Source organism: Polyodon spathula, chromosome 3 (genome assembly GCF_017654505.1).
Source record: "Polyodon spathula isolate WHYD16114869_AA chromosome 3, ASM1765450v1, whole genome shotgun sequence".
NCBI classification, from domain to species: Eukaryota; Metazoa; Chordata; class Actinopteri; order Acipenseriformes; family Polyodontidae; genus Polyodon; species Polyodon spathula.
The window spans coordinates 73,481,828-73,505,131 of NC_054536.1; the positions used below are offsets into that span (position 1 = coordinate 73,481,828).

Sequence of the window (23,304 nt, forward strand, 5' to 3'; positions counted from 1 at the left end):
TCTGTAACACATATCACATCGTAGTTACATGTTAGTGCAGTAGCTTCACGTTCTAACATTTTGTTTTGGAGACTTCTAGCATTTTGATAAATCAATTTTAATAGCTGTCTTACCTGAGTTGTTGCCCTTGTTTTGATGTAGTCTCCTTTCTTTTTTTTGTTGATTTCTCTCCCTTCCATTCTAGTTTAAATGCTTCTGAACCTTCTTGAGGATCCTTCCTCCGAGTTGATTGGTTCCCTTTTTGTTGATGTGCAGTCCTAAGAAACAATCTGTACAGCCAGTTTTTCTCGGTACAGTTTTTGGTATGTGCCAGAAAAAACTAAAACAAAAAAACAAACCAACAATTTAAGGATGGCCTTGTCGTATAGGGGAGCGCAGTTATAGGAAATTAGTGGAAAAAAATAGAATAATTGAGCTTATTTATATTTAGTGAGGTGCACAGTGAAAAACATTATGAATCTGGGGTCGGAATCACAAACACCAATATTTGGAAACGCTGAGGTGGGAAACGATTTAAAATAGATTTATTTGGACCTTGAGTTGTCACTTTTATTCACACTTGTTCATGCCATGTGCTCCGTACGGGTGTTGGCAGAACCGAGCTATGCCTGGAAAGTGTTTACGAAAGCTCATCTGACATCTGTGTTCTGTTTTCCTGTTGTCCTATTTAATCTATGCAGAACAAACACACATTGAGAATTTGTTACCCAGCCCAGCTCCTTTTGCTTCTGAGCAGCTCGTAAGCCATCTGGAGCGCAGTAAAGTTCTGCACACACTCCTTTTGTTTATTTTTGAGACAAAAAGCTTGATTTAAAAATGAAAATAGAAACCCCAGAATCTTGTGTCTGCAGGGAACTGCTGCGAAGGAGTTACATGTGATGCCAACACTTGGAATGAAAGCCTCTTCTTAAACATTCCCTCCAAGTCCTTTTATTTCTTTAAGACTGCAGACATGAACTTCATGTCAAATGTCTTTTCAAGCTATTGTGGTGTTTGTTCTCCCATTGACATAACGGCTAGAGAGCAGCACAGTGCCATCATGAAGATGCATCTCTGGTGTGCTCCGTGGAACTGTGAAAAGTTGATCCTGTGACTTGATTTGTATGGAGTCAAAAGTTGTCACGATTTGTGGAAATTACTCCCCGGTTAAAAGGAAAGAGACACTACTTATTTTAATCCTCCTACTTCCTATTACCTTACTAAAGGGATAGCTCCTCCCACACCAAACAGTGGAAACATTAAAGACACTTCAGAAGATGTATAGCATATTTTTTAACAGTGTTCTAATTTACAGATATGCTATACTAAGCCTCTAGCTTATAAGCTATATTTCTTTATATAGAGTTGCAAATGGTGGCAAGTTCACCTATAGGCCACAAATGAATCCTGAGACATCTGGAAAACTTGACCCTTATTTTTTTGGTTTCTTGAGCTTACCCTATCTAGAAAAATGTGTAGGGCTAGGTGTGGCAAACCAAGCTGGTTAGGTTCTAAACTCTGCCCCCCTGGGTTATTATCATGCTGGTTGGCCCTGCTTGTAACAGCTTCACTTGTTGCCATATTCCACTTCCATGTTAGTGCAGATTGATGGCAAATCAATTGTTGTGAAAGGATTGGTAAGGATGACATGTGTAAAGTAATTTTATTTTGGGTATTTTGCAGGCAAGCTGAACCCCATGGTGTATGTTCAGCACACCATAACCACCATGGCAGCCCCCTCTGGTCACAGCCTGGGCCGACCGGATGGTCATGGCCTGCGGTTCCTCTTAAGGGAGGAAGATCTGGAGACACTGGATGCCTACCAGAGGCTGCTCAGCAAACTGCAGACAATGGTGAAGGAGATGGAGAGTTACGCCTGTCAGATTGATGAGTAAGTTCTAACCCAGTATTAAAACTGATGGATTGAAAGGCTCGCTTAGATTCACACTGCTATAGCCATGTGATTATCCACAGAAGCATTTAACTATAACTGTGCTAGGGGCGTTATAAAGTTTGTCAGGCCTTGTTTTTGCATGATTCAATGGGTGAGGTACCACTCGCATAGGTGTTGTGGACTTAATGTGGTAACAATTGGCAGTTTGGAGGTGTTATTTAGACAGTTTTGGCCCAGGAGGTCGCTGCCCGCAGTTGAGGTCAGACTCTGATGCTGAGATGACGCTGCAAAGGAGGCGGGGTGGAGGAGGAGAGGAGAAAGAACTTTGGGACATTTTTGGAGTAGGCAAGCATGAAAGCTAAGGGAGATTGTAGCCTCGTCCTTAGAATCACGGCATACCATCAATAAATATAATAAATACATACATAACTGTACTGTTACAGTGTGTTAACTGCTGTACTATTACACACATTTCAGACAAAAATGGCTTCAGTGTTTTGGTTGAAGATATATTATATATTTTCATTGTGTGCTTCAGCTGTTTAGAAATATGTAGTATGATGTGTAGCCCCAGGGTACTATGGGAAGCACATGTTGGTAAAGGCGTCAGACCTGTGCGATGCCCCGTATTTCACATGTGGCATGTTCTACAGTTTAAAACAGAGGCACCAAAAATAGAGGCATAATTGTTGTCAAAGTTCATAGCATAGTGCTATATTCCTGGTCACTTTTCTAGTTCCTCAGTTTCCTCTTAAGGTGTATCGTAAAATATACTTCCTGTAGCAGGTCCGCTTCTAAGTGGGGAATAAAAAAAAAAATGAAGCTAAACAAATTTGAATGCAGGATAAGCTTGTAAATTTTATTTATTGATTTTATAATACTATCACTACTAAAAATATATATAAAAATAAAAGTGCTAAGTATGTTAATATAATTAAAAAAATGTATTTGTACTGCAACTTTAGCAATAACATTTTAGTTAAGGTAAGCACCCTGTGATGTCTTTAGTCTTCCTGGATTTACAAAGTTGAAGTTATTTTGTTTTTGGTAGAACACTCCCTTGCCAGTTGGGCCTATTTGCAACATTTTCAGTAAACCATTTTTAGCATGAACAGTAGTTCTTCCCACAATACTTTAGACTTAAGGATCAATATAGTCTGATCTGTTCTTAATAAATAGTGCATGCTATTCTATTTCCTTCTTTAACGAGAAAGCCTTTGGGGAACTATTTTCTGCACCTCTCCGTCAAAACAATTAAAATCTTTCTCAACAAAAAGTATCTAGTACCAAATTGAAGTTCTTCAAATTGTTGAATGGCCTTTTAAGTTGCAGTATCTCAAGGTCATACAGTGTTCATCATGAGGATATCTCAAGGTCTTACAGGTGTTCATCATGAGGATATCTCAAGGTCATACAGTGTTCATCATGAGGATATTTTTCCAATGTGTATAGAATGCCAGCAACAGTCCTTTTAGAGTAATGTTAAATCATTATACATACACAGTGATGATCAGAATATTTTGCTGAAAACTGAATCTTGCCAAAAGTATATTTCTCATTGGAGTTCAAGGTAAAGATGAACATGTGCTTGAGGATGTGGCAGATGCACACTGATCGTGATTGTTCTGTCTGCCTCTTTGGCAAACCAGCTGTGCTTGGCACCAAATAAGGGTTTAGGGTCTGATGCATATGCATTATATCTTGCTGTCTAGTTAATGTTTACAAATCTGTTCTTGTGTGTGGCAAAGAAAATGCACGAGTCCAGCACATTTATTATTCCCCACCAGGAGTGCATATCCCCAGCCAAAGGAATAGAGTCGGAAGGGCCTGTACAAATGTCCGTACACTTCTTCCTTTCTGTTAAATAGGTTAATAATACATTATCCTTAACTGAGAAACACTCAATTCTAGGGTAACACTAAAAAAGTTAGGTACACATATGTTTTGTCTTGTGCCTTCAGTACATAATAGTCAGGTTTCAGTGGATAGAAGTCCCTATCGTAAAATCATCCCACAATTCAGCACAACCGACAGCCCGCTGTATGTTTGAGTGAGGCTAAGAACTGGGGAGCAGGGGATGTTGTTGAGGCCAAGGCTGTAGCTTGGCTTTATCTAGTCGAATGGTTTTTCATATTTCATAGGAATTCAATAAGAGTTCACAAGCAGAAAATAACAATGTATGAGTTTCATACTATGACAAATGTTTCCTAGTTAAGTTTGTACTCTGTTATTTAGAGACAAGTCTGTTGTTCGCTACCGTCTTTCGGTGTCAATGGCATTTTGACTTCTGGCTTCTATAGGTAATATAATAAGAAATGTGACAAACAGTAAAGCATTTTGGGTTGTTCACATTTGAATATTCAAATTAGTGTAGTCATTATCAACATGTATTATAAATACGAATATTATTACAATAATGGGGCGGGGGGGGGGGGGGGGGGGTTTGCAAAGAGCTAAAATTAATACTACAAATGTGTATTATATATTGAACTGACTGTGTTTTGTTATGTGAAAGCATCTTAGTTGTCCCGTGTTAGTTTAGGGTCTGTGAAAGATTAGTTAGTGCTCTGTGACAGAGCTAGGCTTTTGTTTTCTGCTTTGTTTATGTTGTGTATGGATTATGTCCTGCATAAAGAATATAATTGTGTAAAAAGCGTTTCAAACTGCATGCCTGTGTGAGTTTTCATTGTCCAGCCTTGCCATCAACCACTCAACCGCAATATATATATAAAAATATTCTTATAGTGTGTGTGTGTATCTATCTCTAGCTAGCTATATTATAATGTGTGTATATATATATAACTGTGTGTGTGTGTGTGTGTGTGTGTGTGTGTGTATATATATATATATATATATATATATATATATATATATATATAATTATTTACTTTGTATGTATAATATTGTTGTGTGTGTGTGTATATGTGTGTATATAATATAATGTATGTATGTAGACGCACACACATTTTGTATGCATACATTATGTAATATCTTACACATGAACCTGAAAGTGATGTTTCTACTTAAGTAGTGTAGATGATTGCATTTTGCCTGTGACTGGAGCTTAGGTCCTCCAGGGCAGTAAACTTGCTGCAAATAATAATAATAATAATAAAGATTTATTGCTGCCAGAGGCACTGCAGCATTGTTAAGTGGTTTTCCGAGGTAATAACCGTATCGCTGACTAGTGCATAACCAAGGCATGGCATCTGTTTTATATATTTGATCACATCATTAAACTCATTTGTTCTCCATTAAAAACCTATTTAAAAGTTCCCACTTCAAAATGCAGAGGGATCTGTCAGGTATGCACAGGGTTAGGAGTTGGGAAACAGAATGCAGATTCAATTGTGTTGTCTCATTTTGTGCAGTAGAGGCTGCATTTTTTTCTGGTCTTTTTTAAAATCAAAAATAGAAAACCGGCTATAAATGACTTCATTAGACAGGCTAGTAGTGTAATACGACTTTGATTTAGAGAAGGATTGTGTGATTAACTACTGACTGTAAATGTGCCGTTTTTATTGTTATGTGGATTTTGAATAAAATGTTAATTTTAAGTATGTTTGTATTGCAGCCTTCTCTCTTCAATAACAAATCCTCCAGCTTTAGAATGCAAAACAGCTGAGACCTACATCACCACAGACAATGAAAATGAGAGGGGGGAACGCAATGGCAAACGCGTCTGCTTTAATGTAGCTGCCGACGAGCAGGAGGACTCTGGTCACGACACCATCAGCAACAGGGATTCGTACAGGTAACCCTAACGTGACATCCGTCAGCCCTGCTCTCTTCAATAAGAACTGTGTGTTGGAACACCGCCACTCTACATGCTGGAAATCGATTGCAGTGGAGTGGTAACACTGGTCTGTGGGGATCATTTTAATTTTTTACTCCAGTTTGTTATTAGCACCACAAGCCTGTTTTAATGTAGCACTTATGAGTCAACTTGACCGATTTAATCTCAACACAGTGACAATAGTTTTCCCTGTGCAGTACCACTTTTTACAACTGTAATTAACTATGGATTTTGGATTGGAATTAAACTGTTGAAATTGTAAACAGCTATGCATTCTTTCTTTCTTTATTCTTATCAAAGATGCAGTTCAGATTATGCTTTTGAGACTTATTATGATACATGTTTTGTAAAAAAAAAAAAAAAAAAAAAAAAAAAAAAAACGATATATGTATATATATGTGTGTGTGTGTGTATGTGAATGCTAAATACTGTACTATACGCATGCATTAGAGTCTCTACTAATATTTTGTGTTTTCTCTGCAGTGACTGTAACAGTAACAGGAACTCAATAGCCTCTTTCACCAGCATCTGTAGCAGCCATTGTAGTTCATACGTACACAGTGATGAGATGGATTCAGGTAAGTTCAAGTTATTTGGATAAAGGATCTTTGTCCTAATAAGGGGTGTTTGTTAAAGTGTTTAATGATTTAGGTATTGTTGTACACTAATACACCACCTGTTGGTGTTGGTGGTTTCTTATGACGGATCAACGACCTGCACGATTCAATCAAGATTCTTTGTTCTTTGCCGTCTTGTATTACCAGTTTTATGAACAAGTGAACATCCTTACTCTACAGTGCAGGGCCTTATTCCATGCTTGTTGTTCAGATCCCTTATACTGATTTTACTAATGTCCATCAACAGGAGATGAGCTGCCCCTTAGTGTACGGATTTCTCATGATAAGCAAAAGAAATTACACGGCTTTCTGGAACATCTCTTTAGTCAGGTAAGCATGTTTTTATTTATGTGTTTATACACTCTTGGGATTAGGGTTATACAATGCATATGTTTTATCACAAAAAACATCTTCAGGCTTCAACAAATCAGCGTAGGACACCCGTGCTAGTTGAATGGGCACGCCTGATGTGGCAAGTTCTGAAGACAGCTGTCTTGTAACTGAATCAAAAAGCTGACTTCACTGGTTAGGCCATCCGACCTGTATTTTACCTACAATATGAAAGGTATACCAAATTGCGTAACACACTTTGGGAACTACTTTAATAATCTAAGCAGCAGAATATCTCAAAACTGTCGCCCTACCACCTGCTCACCGAACACATCACAGAGCATCACAATGAGTTACCGAGTTCCTTCAGGACAAGAGGTTGCACCTTTTTTCAGATTATTGATTTTAAAAAGGATTTGATGCATAAACAAAAAAACTAAAACACTAACAAAGTGGAGTTTTGGTATTAATTTCACCTGTTTTTTGCTTTGATCCTAATAGGTGGAGTCAACCACAAGTCTTTTAAAGGGTCCAGCTGTGGCAAAGGCCTTTGAGCAGACCAAATGCTTCACTCCAGGTCGAGGGCTACAAGGTATGTAACAGTTAGAGCTGCCAGCTGGAATAATCTGGAGGTGAGTGGTGTGGAAATAATCAGAAGTCCAAACAGCACTTCCAATGATCCAAAACGTCCATATTTATTAAAGTAAATAATAATTCTACCCCTCTACCAGCAGTGTTATTGAGGGGTATACGGCAGGTTTACAGTCCCAAACAATACAACAACAAACAAGACAATCTAGCGGTGCACGGCAAAGTGCTCCAGGAAGAGCGAGGTAGGTGCTGTGCTGTGCTGTGCAGTGATAGTGGTGCTCTGGGGTTTGTGCTGGCTCCCTGGCTGCAGCTCCCTGGCTTATACTCCTCTGCAACACAAAACAAGCAAGCCCAAGCGTTGGCACATTTAGCGTAAGGGGCTGTACTCACGTAGCTGCGTCCTCTTTGTACTGCCAAACTCTGCCTTGTGACCAGCCTGGTGCCACCCTCTGTCCAATCGCTGCCTGCCACACAGCTGATTCGTTCAGCAGTCTTGCAACTATGGTCTTTCTCCAAAATGGCCATGGAATTGTCATCCTTAAGAGTCAGAGTTGTAGAACTTCAAGTATGATGTGCTTTTGTCTTTCTTTGTTCAAAGGATTTATGATGGCATGTGGTCTGACAGAGTAAGCAATATTTTCACAACTGGTTTTCATTTCGCTTCGGGTAGTATAAACGTCATGTATGTTACAGCCATTCAGGGGTTTTACTGAACGGCAAGAAAGACTAGAAGTTATATATTTGCCAAATGATTGCAAGTTTTATATAGTTATTTTGCAAACTGCACAAAAGATGTAGTCATTTGGTCAAATGTCAGGTTTACAGAATGACTGTACCATTTACTGTATCCGCCAGTATAGTTTTATTAATTTGTGGCCTTTATTCATTTTGTTTGATATCAGAGAGAATTGCATTTGGAGGAATGTGTTTAAAATATTAATTGAACTGATTGGATTGAAAATGCTGTTGTATATTTCTTTAACTTATACGTGTGTAAACATACCGAAACATAGGAAAGTTATCTCTTTTGAGCAAAAACTATGTTTTTTTTCCCATTTTTTCTGTAAACATGAAAAGTGCGTAGCCAAGGTGCATGGCTAATTCTGTTCACTCAGGTAACCAGGGGTTTTGTTAATTGACCCCTAAATCTTAAAATATCAAGTAATTCATTTTAATGATTTAATGAACTGATTAACTATATGCTTTCCATTTTATTTTACAAGATGAAATGCCAGACTTTTTATAAAAAAATGAAAAAATAAAACTGTACAAATGATATCTCCTGAAGTAATCTGCAATGTTGCCTGCATGCAATGTACTTTACAGGGTCTGACAAGGGAGAATTAAAGCAATGAGAAGCCATTAGACTGGGTGATAAAGCTGTTACAAGCTTAAGTACTGAAGCATCCTGGTTTCCCAGATAAAATACTGACAACAATTAGTTGACCACGGCATGGTTTATCATTACACAAAGCACGCCCCATGAAAGTGCACCCAGATGTCTAAATTATGTACCTTTTAATCTTCTTTCAGGCTCAGTCTACTGTTAAAATCTGGTTGATAAGAAGTGCAGAGTAAAAAAAGAAAAAAGTACTGAACACATGTATGCCCTCTAGTGGGAAAAAATAGTGACACCACAAAAACAAATCCAAACTCGCACGGGTTGGGTCCAGGACTGCCTTATACTAAAAAATCTCCTTTTATCTTATTAGCACAAGCAATGTCTCTGTTCCCCTTTTCTTGTGCTGAAGACCTTGGTTCATTATTGATAAGTAGATAGCTTAAATATAATTAGCGCTTGAACAACTGTTTTTAGTGTAAATTACCCGACATACATTTAACTTTGCTTTAAGAAGGATGTACTCGTTTTAATAAAGAATCTGAGTCAGTGTTGTGGGTACTCATAAAAAATATAATACTGAAGAATAAATGTTTTCCTCCTGTTGCCCAATTACTTCCCGTGTAATAGGTCACATTCACTCCAGTGGTGTGGGGTTTGCAATCTGAACTACCTCATATTAGATACCAAGAAGTAGAAACTTAAACTTTGAAACCATATTATATTTGTGTTGTATTTGAAAGGGCTTCAAAAACTGTCTCCCAATCCTGAACTTCAAGTAACCTGGCTGTCTGGTTGCAAGGGATCTGAGTAATGCTTTTTTAGTTTACAAAACAACCCCTTTACACTACACTAAAGAAATCTCTCGTGGGTGTTCACTGATGATAATGTTGGATGTTTTGGAATAGAGTTCCAGCAGGAGATGGAGCCCAAGGTTAACTGCGCTAAGAAGCTGAGGCTTCACGTCAAGCAAGACCCGTGGAACCTTCCCAGCAGCGTCCAGAGTCTAACACAGACCATCGGCAAGTCTGTGGAAGGTCAGTCGCAGAAACAAAAATAAAATATGATATCCCTGAATTATTTCATTTTCATTGGTGCGTAGTAATGTTCAGTTATGATACATGATCCAAGATAAACACATTGTATCTGTAAAATTTTGTTTTAGTCTTCTGGGGTCTGTGGTTGTGTAATTGGAATAACATTTGGGCAGGAGGCGCAGTAGAGGGTTTCAAACAATTACAGATTCAGCAAATGCCAGTGTACACTGCAGATCTGTGAGAAATGCAGCAGAGGCTTGTCCCCTGGGGATGTGAACCACATACTGGGTCTCAACCTTTTTATCACTAAGATAACAATCTGCCAGTTCAAGGTGTACATGCTTTCCTTTTTATATGTTTTCCTTTTATTCATAAATAAACGAAAAAACCTTGCAGATCGTCTCATCCAACCAGATTCTAAGTTTAAATGTCATTGTCCTACAAGCATCTTAGATTTGATTGAAAGGCTTAATACATTCTTAATTCCTTAGAACAGCAACATTCTCGCCAGTCCCTTATTGTTTTGGTTGATTTTAATTGCATTAGTATTCTTTACAGTGGGTATTAATTTCCAGTCAGTTTACAGCTGGCTCAGTACACTTAATTGATGCCACAGTTACTTATCTAAGAAGTAGACTGCAATTACACCAGGCCTTTAGTGTATTCAGATGTCATCTATCTCAAAGATATAATTATATGTAATTCATAGTAGACTCTGATGCTGATGTTATGTAGCCACCTTAACTTCTTTGTATCAGATTGGTTGTTTTAGATCGGAAAGATAAGACCAAGATAGAACACCCCCTGACAAACCCACTAAACTTTCAAGATGATTCAATAGAGTGGAATAGTCCATGGTATCAAAAGCAGCACTAAGATCTAGGAGAATTAAGTCAGAGTCAGAGTTATCAAAAGATCATTTACTACCTTAACAAGGGCTGTCTTGGTGCTCCGTGCAGCATGAAATCCAGACTGGAATTTCTCAAATACAGTATTACAAGTTAGAAACTTGTGTAATTGATTAGCAACAACTCTCTCTAGAACCTTTGATGATAATGGCAGATTGGATATTGGCCTATAGTTGCAAGGGCTTTAGCATCAAGGTTGTTTTTTTTTTTTAATTTTTAAATTTTTTTTAGCAAGATCTTTAACACCTCAACCTTAAAAGCAGAGGGAACTATACCAGAGGAAAATGTGTGTATTGATAACACAGAAAACATATTTTAATAATTTTGGATCGAGGGCACATACAAGGTATTTCAAATTAAGAAAAAGACACACAAGAAATATGAATTTATAGTCGGGAGTAAAAAAAAAAAAACTAAAACATTTGACCAATAGAAAAGTTTATATGATGAAGTTTATACACAACTGTTGAGTTTTGTGATTTAGCACTACATTTTTCTATGTGAGATTCTTTTTTTGTCCACAAAAACAACAACAAATGGCCAGTAAGTCATAACAAAGTTATTCATAAACTTTTTACCAATGCAGGTAAAAACATAAACTATTAACAGCACATAATTTAATACACAAAATTAAACAAAATGGTTAATACAAATGCATTTTATTGAACAGCTTGAGTATTTGAAGATCCAAATCCTGCTCATATCTCAAGTCAATTGTCTTTTACCTTTAAAGGATATTGGGAGTTTTATTGTCTGTTTGCCCCCCTTCTTAACACAAAACCAAGTAAAATCTGTTAGTTCTAGAGTTTTCATTTTGAGAGCTGTGCTGAAATGGTCTTTTTTGAAAAAGTGTTTTCAGCAGGATAGGAAATCTAAATTAAAATAAAGCTAAAATCATTTTTTTTTTTTTAATTTCAGAGGTGAAGACCCGCATTCTTCTGGTTCTGCTCGAATACACAGGTCAGTCTAGACTTCTGTTGATCTCCATTTAAAAAAAAAAAAGTTATAGGTCTCCTATGAAGAAGTGATGTTTACAGATGCTTTGCTTAATTTGCGTGATCTCTAATCCAAACCATTGTCATCTTGGTAAACAGCAAATTGATCACACCCTAGCGACTGCTCAAAGAACATTTTGGAACACAGCATGGATCTTGGTGGCAGCTTGGATTTACAGGGAAAGATAATGTATAAACCTATAAAATGAAGTATTCATTAATTTACCTGAACATACTGTTACCCTTTATTCAACAGTTGACTTATCTGGCAAAACCGGACATATAAATAGTCGATTTAGTTTTTAAAAACAACTGAGGTTCCTGAAACAATTTGTAAGGTGCTTTAGCACAGGACCTGTGTTAATCAGTGGCACTGGAGAGAAGTGGGATCCTGATTTTGAAGAAAACCCTAAAAGAAACTGGTCATTTTTTTTTCTTTCAGTACATATTAGTTATGAATGCCCTGTTTTGCATATAAAAGCAAATTATAACTTGCAATAAGTGCCATAAATTGGTAAAAAAAATGTCCACAAAAATGCATGTACAGCAGTCCCTCACTGAACAGGACATGCCCGAATACACAAGCAGCAACGTGACTTACTGCCGGGGAAAGACGAATCAATGGCACTGCCTGATCTCGAATCATCCATGACATGCAGGCAGCCATTTTCAAAGAAGAGTCATTAGCTTCCTGAGGAATTCAAAGAGAAGCTTTTACAATTTCAGTGTGTCTAACAAACAGTACCAGCTTGAACAGATCGGAAATGCTGATCGCACCCCCATATTTTTCGACATGCCAATACCACAATTTACAAATTGGGGAAAAAAACAGGTGTGAGTAATCATGACTGGAAATGACATAACTATAGTATTCTGTGTGATAGCGTAATTGAGGTTGTATCTTTGTATAATTGACTTTTTTTTTCAGTATTAGTGATACTACTGTAAATTCCAGTAAGGGTAATTTGTTATATTCTGTGCATTGTGTACATTCTCAAGAAATGTATTACGATTGTCTCGTTCCTGCTCTACTCTTTATCAGTGCATGTTGAAGCTTCGTCTGTGACTGTCTGGGCTTCACAAAACACACACTTGCATTTAGACCGCAATTTCGTTGCTCTTTCCATGTGTACCTAACAAGTCTGCTCCTGTGCCAGTCAGCTGTTGTTAAACCACCGAAATATACTTACGCTGGTAGTAGCACGTGATACGCGCAAGGCAGTTCAGAGAATCTAAAACAATATTCTTCCGCTGGGAAAATAGTTCCATCAGCACAATAATAATAATAATAATAATAATAATAATAATAATAATAATAATAATAATAATCAAAGGGGCGGGACACTCCGCCACAGGTTATACGAACATTTCATGTTAAATGAGTTTCTGACCACGAAATTGACCTCTGACCTAATATGGCTGCCATGACTTCTAGAGCTTGAGTTGCATAAAGACATTACAATTAACCCTAATGTTTGCTACACAGCTGTATTCTGATTTTATTATTTAAGTTTCATGAACTGTGCTGTCCTGAAAAAATGTACTTTTTCAGTGCTGCATTGCTTTGGCAATTTCAGTGATGCATATTGCATGGTTTGGTAGTTGGTACAAAGTTCTATTCTATGATATATCTCAAAGGTGGTGTCCAGTAAACATTAACAATTTCAGTGCCACATTTTTTTTGAAGCTCTGGCCAGGTAAATGATACAGGCCACTTGTTTTCAGAAAATGTTTTTACAAGCTGTATTCTGTGATTATCTCCATAAGGTTCCATTCCAATGGTCCAGAAATAATTAACCTTTTCATTGGCACATTGTTTTTAACCTCTGGATATATCAGTACAGTCTTTTTCTCATTTCCATTTTACTTCACGTATTACAAACTATGTGATCTGATAGGACATACTCCTTAGATTATGCTACCAGAGATCCTTTTGTTTTTATTCACAAACATTTATTGTTTTATTATATTTTGTACACTTATCTCTGGGATAATCAAGTCATACACACATGAAAGGAAAGCATTATACTGTAGAAATATTTTGTAACTAACATTGTCAACATAACCATGGTATACTGTATGTCCATTCTCCTTGTTTTGCTCCTGCTAATTTCTTTTTGTGATATATCTGTAGACTCGGAGATTCAGCTCAGACGAGACATTGTTTTTTGCCAAAGTCTGGTCGCTGCAGTCTGCGCTTTCTCGGAGCAGCTATTGGCAGTCTTGAATCAGACACATCACACTGGCAAGGAATATGAAACGGAGACTCAGGAGACCAGCAAAAGGTGGCTGGAGCAGATAGCCAGCACAGGGCTGCTGTTTCACTTCCAGTCCATGCTCTCACCAAATCTGGTAAGGAGGAGTGTTCAAACTGAAATTTAAACTAAAACAGGTGCTTTTGGTAAAGTTATTAGTTGTTTGCATTCAGCTCATTTATAGAATATGCTCTTGTGTATTAGCCTGAAACTTCAACAGCAAAAGACACTGACTTCTTTTCACCTATTTCACCACCGTCTTCTTTAAATGGATACAGTAAGGAATACATTTTTTTAGACTGGATTTGATTTTGCTTGATTCTGTCCTGACCGGAAGTAGTGGGCTTTGCAGCATATTTAAATTTTGTGGGTTTCTAGAAGCTTCTATTTCCATTTCAGCTGGTCTGCTGACAAACAAGTAGGGTTTACACATTACACTCCAGATACTTCAACTAGTACCAAGTAAAACCTACTAAATACATGTTTTGTCTGGAAACGAGCCACTGTGTGCGAGATGTAGAACAAGTTTTGCACTGAAAGAAAACTAAATTTATGTGCATACAATATAACATAAAAGAGGGGCATCTTGTTTCCAAAATGACTTTACCCAAGACCTCCTCGCCCCAGTCCTTGAGACTTGGGACAACATGGTCAGGGGGAAGCTTAAACAAACAGGATTTATTTATTATTACCCCAAATGCAAACTGCCGTGGGCCCTGTTGCTGTCAGCTGCTAATCCTGCCTCCAGCCATCTTGGCCTATCTTTCTGGGAATATAAGGAGAGATGCCTGTAGCTACTGAACTGTATGTCACTTCTGTCGTACATGCTCATAGAGTAGAATCTCGATGCATGTCATGATGCTATGCTTTATGATACTGATAGCTCTAATATCTTTATTTACATCCATGGTGGAATATTGGTGTGTTATTAACATGCCAGTACCTGTTTTTTTTAATTGTAGATTGATCCTTTTTGCTACAGTAAGTGTTAATAACAAAACCAGCAGGATTTCAGCTTTACACAAGTGGAGTTGTGACTGTGATTTATTTCTTCAGCCTTGCCATGTCTAATGGGAATTGTTAAATAGCACTGCTACTCTGATGCAGAAACATTGATTAACCTGGTGCGCATATAGAATGCTATTGTTTCTGAATGCTCAGATAGATTCATACAAGCTTGTGAGTTTTTCTATTTAAATTCCCTTATTGCTTAAAAGTGAAATAAATTAACAAAGGGGAGAATGTCGTCATGAAAACAAATCTTCTGCTACAGTTCTTGGTTTCCAAACCTGTTAAAAATGTTAACCCCAGCTGCCTCAAAGATGAATACAGGATAATTTGATGGTCATTTATTATATAGGGTCTATTCAATTGATTTTAAAACAGGTAGATCTAAATTACAACACAATTAAGATAATTTAAAAAAGGGCCCTTTGTTTACCATGGTAATGATAATCTAATGTCTAACAGTGATTGCAAGTCTCTCTGTCTAAAACAAAATATGTGAAATGCAAGGAAAAGCCTGACACTGTATGTGCTGTTAATATCTAAAACATATTTATTTCACAGTATCGGCCGTCCTCATTTTTTATTTTTTTTTGCTTTCATGGCACACCTAGTCCATGCACTGTACAGAATAAAGGCACTGATGCCAACTCCAGCCCATTTTCAACCCAGCAGGTCTCGGAGGCAGGCTTGATACTTGCTGTTTTATAGAAACTCAATATTCTCGTGATCTTGACCTCCAACCAAATATGGCTGTCATATTGCAGTCAACATTTTAGGTTTTTGAACTATATTTTATTATCCTCTTGGTCCAGTTTAATTATGGGTATGGTACAGTAACATGACCGCCTGGAATGTAATATTAAAGGATAACAGATTTCCTTATTTTTGTAAAAATCACTGCAGCAGCACCAGCTGCCCTTCCTCTGCTAGGTGCCAGTTACCTGATCTCTTGTGTTTTAAAGTTGAAACCAATGTGAATGTCATTTTGAAGAGTGATAAACTGTAGCATTGTTGTGTGCTGATGTGTTTAGGCTGATGAGCAGGCAATGTTGGAGGATACGCTAGTTGCCTTAGCTGACCTGGAAAAAGTAACTTTTTACTTCAGACTTTCTGAAGGAGAACCACTGGTTGCAAGTAAGTACACAGAACTGCCTAATTTAGATCTGAAAATAAAACTCTGAAAATGGAAATGCAAAACTGGTGTATCAGTGAAAATGTATAATTGAAATGTATAATTTAGCTTTTCTAGGCACATAATTTAAAATGTTTTTTGTTGAAATGCTTATCGTGCACTGAAGTATGACTTACTTTGCATTAATGGCAATATATGCAATTTGAAAACTACATAATTTGTTCAATGCCAAAACATATTGGAGGACAACACTAATGAAAACGACCGACTTAAGCCAGCGAGCCAACACAGACTACAGACACAGTGTACAGCATGGTGTTACTTATCATACAGTCCATATTCTTATAAACAGCAACGTTGATCTCATTGCTAGTGAGCCCTGGGGAAAACATATACCTTTGCCTGACTAGTACAGCATACATTACCTGTATTAGTTCAGAACAACAGAAATTATATGTTGTGCATTTATTTGAAATTATATCTGCCAAGTCTGATGAACTGCTGTTTCTTCTATATTTCTATAGATATGCCCATCACATATCAGGTTGAAGGAAGTCGGCAAGCAATAAAAGTTTACTTTTATCTTGAGAATTATAATTTTGAGCAGCTTCCGCAAAGGCTAAGGAATGGCGGTGGATTTAAAATCTACCCTGTACTTTTCACACAAGGTATGTTCTCATTGACTGTAGAATAGAAAAAACATGTGCCTAAGAGAGCCAGGCAGGTTTTACATTACAGTATGCAGGAATACACGTGGATGTAGAATACAATCTATTTTCTATTGAGATCAGGTAGAGGGCTTTCGAAATACCATTTGATTGACAAGATTTTTCAAGAAAAAAACAATGTCCACACCTGTTTCCTGGAACCAGTCACTTCCTTTGTATCCCATTCTATGTAAACCTAGTGAGTGAGTCTGACACTGGAAGTAGAGTTTACTAAGAAGAGAAGTAGAAGCTTAACAAGGCTACAGTGTTTCCAGAAAAAAAATAGTTGGATATTCCGCAAGTAAAGATGTTCATCAGAAAGATTAGGGGACCAGTGATATTATTGCCAATGGTAATCAGAGGTAATATATTGTATTATGTTTATCAGTCATCAAGAATAAAATCGGGCTGGCATATATTTTTCCTAATAAATTCTACTGCCAGCAATGTCAACCCTTTTCAAACTCATAAGTGTGAGCCTAATGGTAAATGACAGCAATGTATTTGGGTCTCCTAGGAATGCTGATAGAAGAGGAGTCAAACTCTGTAATTCACTTTAATATTGTCTTAGAATGTCTGTTGAAAAATGGCCAAACAAGGCACTATCTGGACAACCCCAGGGTAATTCCCCCTCTGCTTCTTGTTTACAGAATCCCTCACCTTTCAGTTGCTTTTTAAACTTTGCCCAGCAAAGATAGTCACTGCTCTTCTCCTGAATAAATAAAGGGCTCAATCACTCTAGAGGACTGGCAGCAGGGCTGATCCAAATGTGAATAGAGCTTAATCAAAGTATCCATGGGGTTTGCGTCACTTTAAACCTAAACATTTCAAATCTTGAAAATATTTAACAGGACTGTGTGTGTACAGTAGATGGAACACCCAGTGCAGAGCCTTTGCAGTTAATGCATTGTCTTATGCAGTTTTTTAATGTTTATTTAAATGGCATTAACAACCTCAACTGTGCTGCTGTCTTACTTGAATATTGAATTTGTTTTCAGATATGACTGATAAGCTTTTTTATGCCTGTTCTGTATGGGATCTGTATAGTTTGTAACATAAATGTAAATTAGTTACACAAAAGGCTATAACCTGCCCTGTTTTATGCAGCTTTGGAGAGCATGGAGGGGTACTATTACAGGGATAACGTATCTGTGGAAGAGTTGCAGGCTCAGATTAATGCGACTTCCCTGGAAAAGGTTAAACAGTACTACCAGAAGCTCAGGTAGGTGCCTGTCATTGGTTTTGCCTAAGTGAAGGACATTTTGTCTTCTTTACAGCTCTGAGGTGCTTGTTCATGGTTTTGGCTGCCTCGTGTTTTTCAATTCAATTTAAAAAGGCACTTCAAGGTAACCCTGTAAGGTTGTTTAAATCCGTGGCTCCAATGTTAGTGTATTCTAAAATATATGAGGTGGTGGTGCTGTCTTTTTGGCGTACAAGACCAAATCATTGGAAAGACAGGAGATTAGAAAAAACATTTTTTACCAGGAGGACTTCTAGATTTAATAGGCCTGCGGCAAAGTGCCCGCCCCTGTGTGTATTTTGTGTTGTATGTTGTGTGTTAATGTTGATGTATAGTCATTGGTACACGGGATATAAACAGGTCTGTGTAACACAAGTGTTTAAAATGTATATTTGTATTTAGGCACCAGAATTGCACAGCACTTCACGTGCAAGTAAAAAGTAATAATATGTGAGCACGGGGAATTGCACTTTATTAATTCACGTGCAGTTGCACTGCGACTCCAATTGAATGATTGATTAGCAATCGAGTCTTGGTACAGCTGCATAAAAGCAGCATGTTTTCACTCACTCGGGGTTGAATGCTAAAGGTTAAAAGATTGGTACCAAAGAAGTTGAAACCTCCTCTATGCAGGATAGAACAATGGTTAATGTCGCTGTTAGTGTTTGATGGGTTACCAGGAACAGTACATATGCCTGTACGGTATGCGTGATTGCTCACTTCTGTCCACGACAGGAAACCTGCAATCAGTTCAGCTTTTTAAAGCTGATTTGTATTATACCTTGGTAATGACTTGAATCCACTGCAGAGGAACCTTGACAGCATAAGAAAACTCTGTTATTAGACAAAAGGGAAAAGGGGATATGTGTTCAGCCTTGAAAATGCTACTTTCATTGAACAAATTACAGTGTGCCTTTCTCTTGTGAAAGTTAGTCACCACTGCTGAATACAAATGACTATAATTATATTGAATCCCTGTAGTTTTACTTTCTATTCATGTATGCATTTATTTATTATTATGTGTTTGCTTGTTTACTTTATTTATTTTTTTACTGTTGTACCCTTTTGACAATGTACATTTGGTCAGATTTTGAGAGAAGTCACAATGAAAGGAATTATCTCAACTAATAATGTACTACTGTATACCAGGTTACTTCCTAAGTGAATCATAAATACCTATAAGGAGAGTCTGTCTGAAAAAGTGATTAAATCATGTTAGATATTAATGAAACTGGTTCTATTGTTAGTTACTTTTACATCAGCCTAACAACATGTCATGCTGTTGCAAACCTGATGTTTAATTAGTGACTAGAATTGATTTCATATCGTGTTGGTTTAAAATAGGTTACTGAAATGCAAGTTACATACAGCAGTCATTTAACAGGCATTTGGACATTTGTTTCATTATTTAATTATATTGATTGTACTATAAAGGGTTGAATTCTTCTACAGTATTGTATGGCTTCATCCAGGGGTTCATTTGTGCTGGATTGCACTGGATCCCAGATACCTCTTGTCTGAGTGACTGGCTAGAATGATCCAGTTTGCAAATGAATCGTATGAGAAGAAAAAATGTACAAAATGTGCAAAAAAGAACACCATATTATACATATCCTATAAATAAATAAATAATTCCTGTTCCGTGATTTGAATAATGAAACTGTCAATTTTAGGATGTGATGTCTATGCTTTGTGCCTTCTCCTGCAAAGTGTTGAATGTGACCTACCGAATAATGAATAGGAAAATGAGTTTTACACAACAAACTGAAAAAAAATTGCCGAAATGTAGACATTGAAGAAAAGGGTGGACAATGTGTCAATAAAGATGTTACTAAGTGAAGTATTGTTAACCAGCTTGATGATATTTCAGGCTCATGTTCAGTTAGAGTGAATATAGCTGAAGTGTGCCAGAATGTGCCAGAAAGGGCAGCGGTTTGCAAGGGTGTTGGTCTTTGCAACAAACTGGAATTCTGTGAATTATTTATTTATTTTTTTAAATACATGGATCATCGCAGAAAAACAGTGTGCTTGAATGCAGTGTTTTCCCAAAGATGATGACCTTAGGAGTGGAAAAAGACAATGAAATGAATTAAACATTTCCCCCATGGGGACACCAAAAGCAAAGAACAAATATCGCTACATAAAAGAAATTATGAACATAGACATTCTGCTGGACACAAGGCTGCAGTAGAAATAAATGGAGTTGCCAAAAAAGACAAAATTAGTAGAAGCCTATGCAAAAGTAGAAGCTTGTGATGTAGAAACTACTAGTATAGTTTTCAGAACAGCATATTAACAGGCTACCTGACCTGTCAGTGTTTTTTATTTTTATTATGAAAGCGAAATACATTTTCCAACTTTGAATCGATTTGGCATGGGACTTATTTTGCACTCAAATGTTGCATGTGCAAATATTGTTGATCACATTCCTAAGGAAATGAAAACTAAATTGCTACTTAACATTATAGAAGCCAAAGCTAAATGCACAATGATGATTTACGAGACTGCTGCTTTTATTCAAACTTCATCGCTGATCGTATATATTTGGGTGATTCTTAGTGACATGAAACATACAAACCTATTTCTTGAGTTAATAGAACTGACTGATATGAGTGCTAAGGGCATAACCCATGCTTTGATAAATACAATGTTTCCTCTGGAATTCACTGAGGGTTACTTGAATGATCACCTGGTTGCAATAGCTTGTGACAGTGCTGCTGTTTTGCTTGATCAAAAAGTAGCATTGCAAGATTGATTTCCAAATTTCAAAGCTTTTACCGATCAACTATAGGGACATCCTAAAACGCTTAGAGGTAGATATACTTAGATGTGCCAGTCTCAGCGCAAACATACTGCAATTTACATTTTTGTTGCAACACTTAACAAAGGGAACATTTTGTCTTATGTACTAAGAGAAAATATGTTAATGATTCCAGCGTCAATATACTAATTTAAATATTTGTTGCATCGTCTTACCAAGCTCTCTAGCATTATACATTTTGCAAGAGTCATGCGACATTGTTCAGATAACACTGTGTAACAAATTTTTTTTTGGTTTTTGTTCCTGGGTAATAAGTGTTATTTCCTAATTGCTTATGCCTCAAAAGTATAGAAAATATTATGCTGTATTTATAGTATACTCGTAAATCTCGAAAAACTACTCACTTCTAAATCTTTTGTAGTCATTTTTGTATTACTTTAGTATAAATACATGTTAATTTGGATTCATATGTTGTTTTTCTGACTTTATGTGAACGAAAAGACACACATTTGCCCGTTTTCCCATTGGAAATAGTGATATTTTGAAATATCACTGTCCTGGCCACAAAAGCAAAGTTTGCGGGAAATAATAGCCATTTTCTATACTTTTGAGGCATAAGCAATTAGGAAATAATACTTACTACCCAGGAACAAAAATTGTGTTACATATTGTAATTAGCGGGAGCAGAGGGTGCCTGAAGGATAACGTCTATTCATGCAAGGGTGCAAGAATCAAAATAACGTTGTTTTTGTTAAATGTAAACGTCCTCTGAACAATGCATTCTGTTCCATCTTAATTTTACATATTACATTTTTTTTTTCATTTTAAGCATTTTAGGATGTCCCCAACTATATTCAGTAGATCATGCATCACCAAAAAAATGAAACCTGATAATTTCTTGGTCTGAAAAAAAGTGAAAAGTGGCCCCTACTGAGCTATCCACACCACTCCCCATGAATCATAAATTCAAGTTAAAACCAGACCTGGCCTCGGTTAGATTAGCACAGAAGTGTCTTGATTTTTCTTTTACATTTAAGACTGTATACTCCTTTTAAAATGTATAGCGCAGTGTACCAAAACAATTCAAAATGTTTCAACCAGGGTGAAAGTGAAAAAAGGCAGTAAATATAATTATATTGAAACAAATTCCATTGATTAAGTACATATGGAGGCGATTAAGCTTGAGAAGGTCCTGTCGGTCTCCTTGGTGAAATGACATTCATTTTCATTTATTTCCTTTTTATATTTTCTAAGGCTTCCCACACCCACACAGAAAATCTGCCTAGAAATATACATAACATCAAAAGATTCAGTTAAGTGGCCTTATTTCCCACAGTGATCTAGTATTAATTGAGGAAATGTACATAGTTACAGAACATGTGGTAGAAATTGTGTAAAATGCAAAATAACGATGTTGAATATCTTGGTGGTTTTAATTTTCCTTCAACATATGTACAGCACAGTCTAAAATGTGTCACCTCCAACTTTTCACTGGTTAATGATATGAAGTACAAAAAAGTAACTTGTATGAGTCAATTGAAAGCAGCTTTTAACTGTCTACTTAGGCAGTGCGTATTTTGTGGACAGCAATATTTTCAGAATGTCATAAACTTTTGTGAAGGCCCGGGCCTAATTCATTGAAGCATTATGCCTCAGGGTGTCAGTTCTGCATTCCTTTGCACTATGCAAAGTCTCAGTGTTTAGTATACAGAAAGTTAGTGGGTCGTGCAGTTTCTGCTGGGAGTTGAGCTATCCCTTGTCAGTTACAGTAAACCCTTGAACTTGCAAGTGAACTGTCCAATTTGCCTCTCCAGACACATTTCTGAGTAATTCCCAAGGAGTGAAATGACAGAGAAAGAAATAAAACAGAAAAAAAACATAACAGATTAATGACAGAACCTACTTTTAAAAATATTCATGCATCATGCATCCATGTTGATCAAGTACATATTCTCTACCTTTTGAAAAGCCTGAATGATGGAAAATATGTGTCTTTGTAAACAGCACTTGGCTTATGCTGTGCGACAGCCATAGACTGTTTGTTTTTTAATTTTTAATATTGTTTTATTATGGTTATGGTAGTTAGCGGGGAAATGAATGAGAAACTGCCTCTGCTGATCTGGGATTCTTAGCCAGCAGGCTTGCCAGAGTTCTCAGTGGAATCCCCACCGAAGACTGGCAACTTCACACAGTAAGGATGCAAACCTGCCTCCCCTGACCACTTGACTCACCATGCACACCACGCATACTTGCCTTTACCAGGTGAACCATTTTTATTTCAGGGTGCCAGCATAAAATATTCTGTTAATTGCCAGAGGGTTTAGCAAAAGCTCCAGCATAACCAACAACAAAAAATGTAATATAAAACATACAGTACTTACTAGAGATTGTATTTGTAGTTTTCCTACTAAACTGGAAAAGATAAACCAACATTCTTGTTATTAGGGATTTCACAGCAGCCATATATGAAGAATAGATTTCAAGGTAACAGCTGCTGAAAGCACTGCAGAAATTCCTAATGATTTGGAGAATCTGTTTTCTGCACCAGCACACTCACTGAACTACTGGGAACATGCACTTAATAACAAGATCAACAAGCAAAGTGTCAGGAACATCTACCTGCATATTCAATGTGGCTTCCAGTACAACACAAATAGCAAGACGGCACAGAAATACTGCAAAGGCAACATTATTCCAACATGCTTCCAGTGACTG

The 23,304-nt window shown here is 37.0% G+C and overlaps 1 protein-coding gene across 1 annotated transcript in view; it reads left to right on the forward strand.

Annotated features, from left to right (window-relative positions):
• Positions 1–23,304, forward strand: part of LOC121313398 (phosphatidylinositol 3,4,5-trisphosphate-dependent Rac exchanger 2 protein-like) — a 125,220-nt gene that overhangs the window by 78,342 nt on the left and 23,574 nt on the right. The window contains exons 25-35 of the mRNA XM_041245886.1: positions 1,663–1,870; positions 5,448–5,627; positions 6,153–6,247; positions 6,534–6,616; positions 7,118–7,208; positions 9,455–9,583; positions 11,410–11,451; positions 13,621–13,838; positions 15,781–15,883; positions 16,406–16,549; positions 17,696–17,810. Coding sequence (XP_041101820.1) covers positions 1,663–1,870; positions 5,448–5,627; positions 6,153–6,247; positions 6,534–6,616; positions 7,118–7,208; positions 9,455–9,583; positions 11,410–11,451; positions 13,621–13,838; positions 15,781–15,883; positions 16,406–16,549; positions 17,696–17,810 — 1,408 coding nt within the window. The remainder of the gene's footprint in view (positions 1–1,662; positions 1,871–5,447; positions 5,628–6,152; positions 6,248–6,533; positions 6,617–7,117; positions 7,209–9,454; positions 9,584–11,409; positions 11,452–13,620; positions 13,839–15,780; positions 15,884–16,405; positions 16,550–17,695; positions 17,811–23,304) is intronic.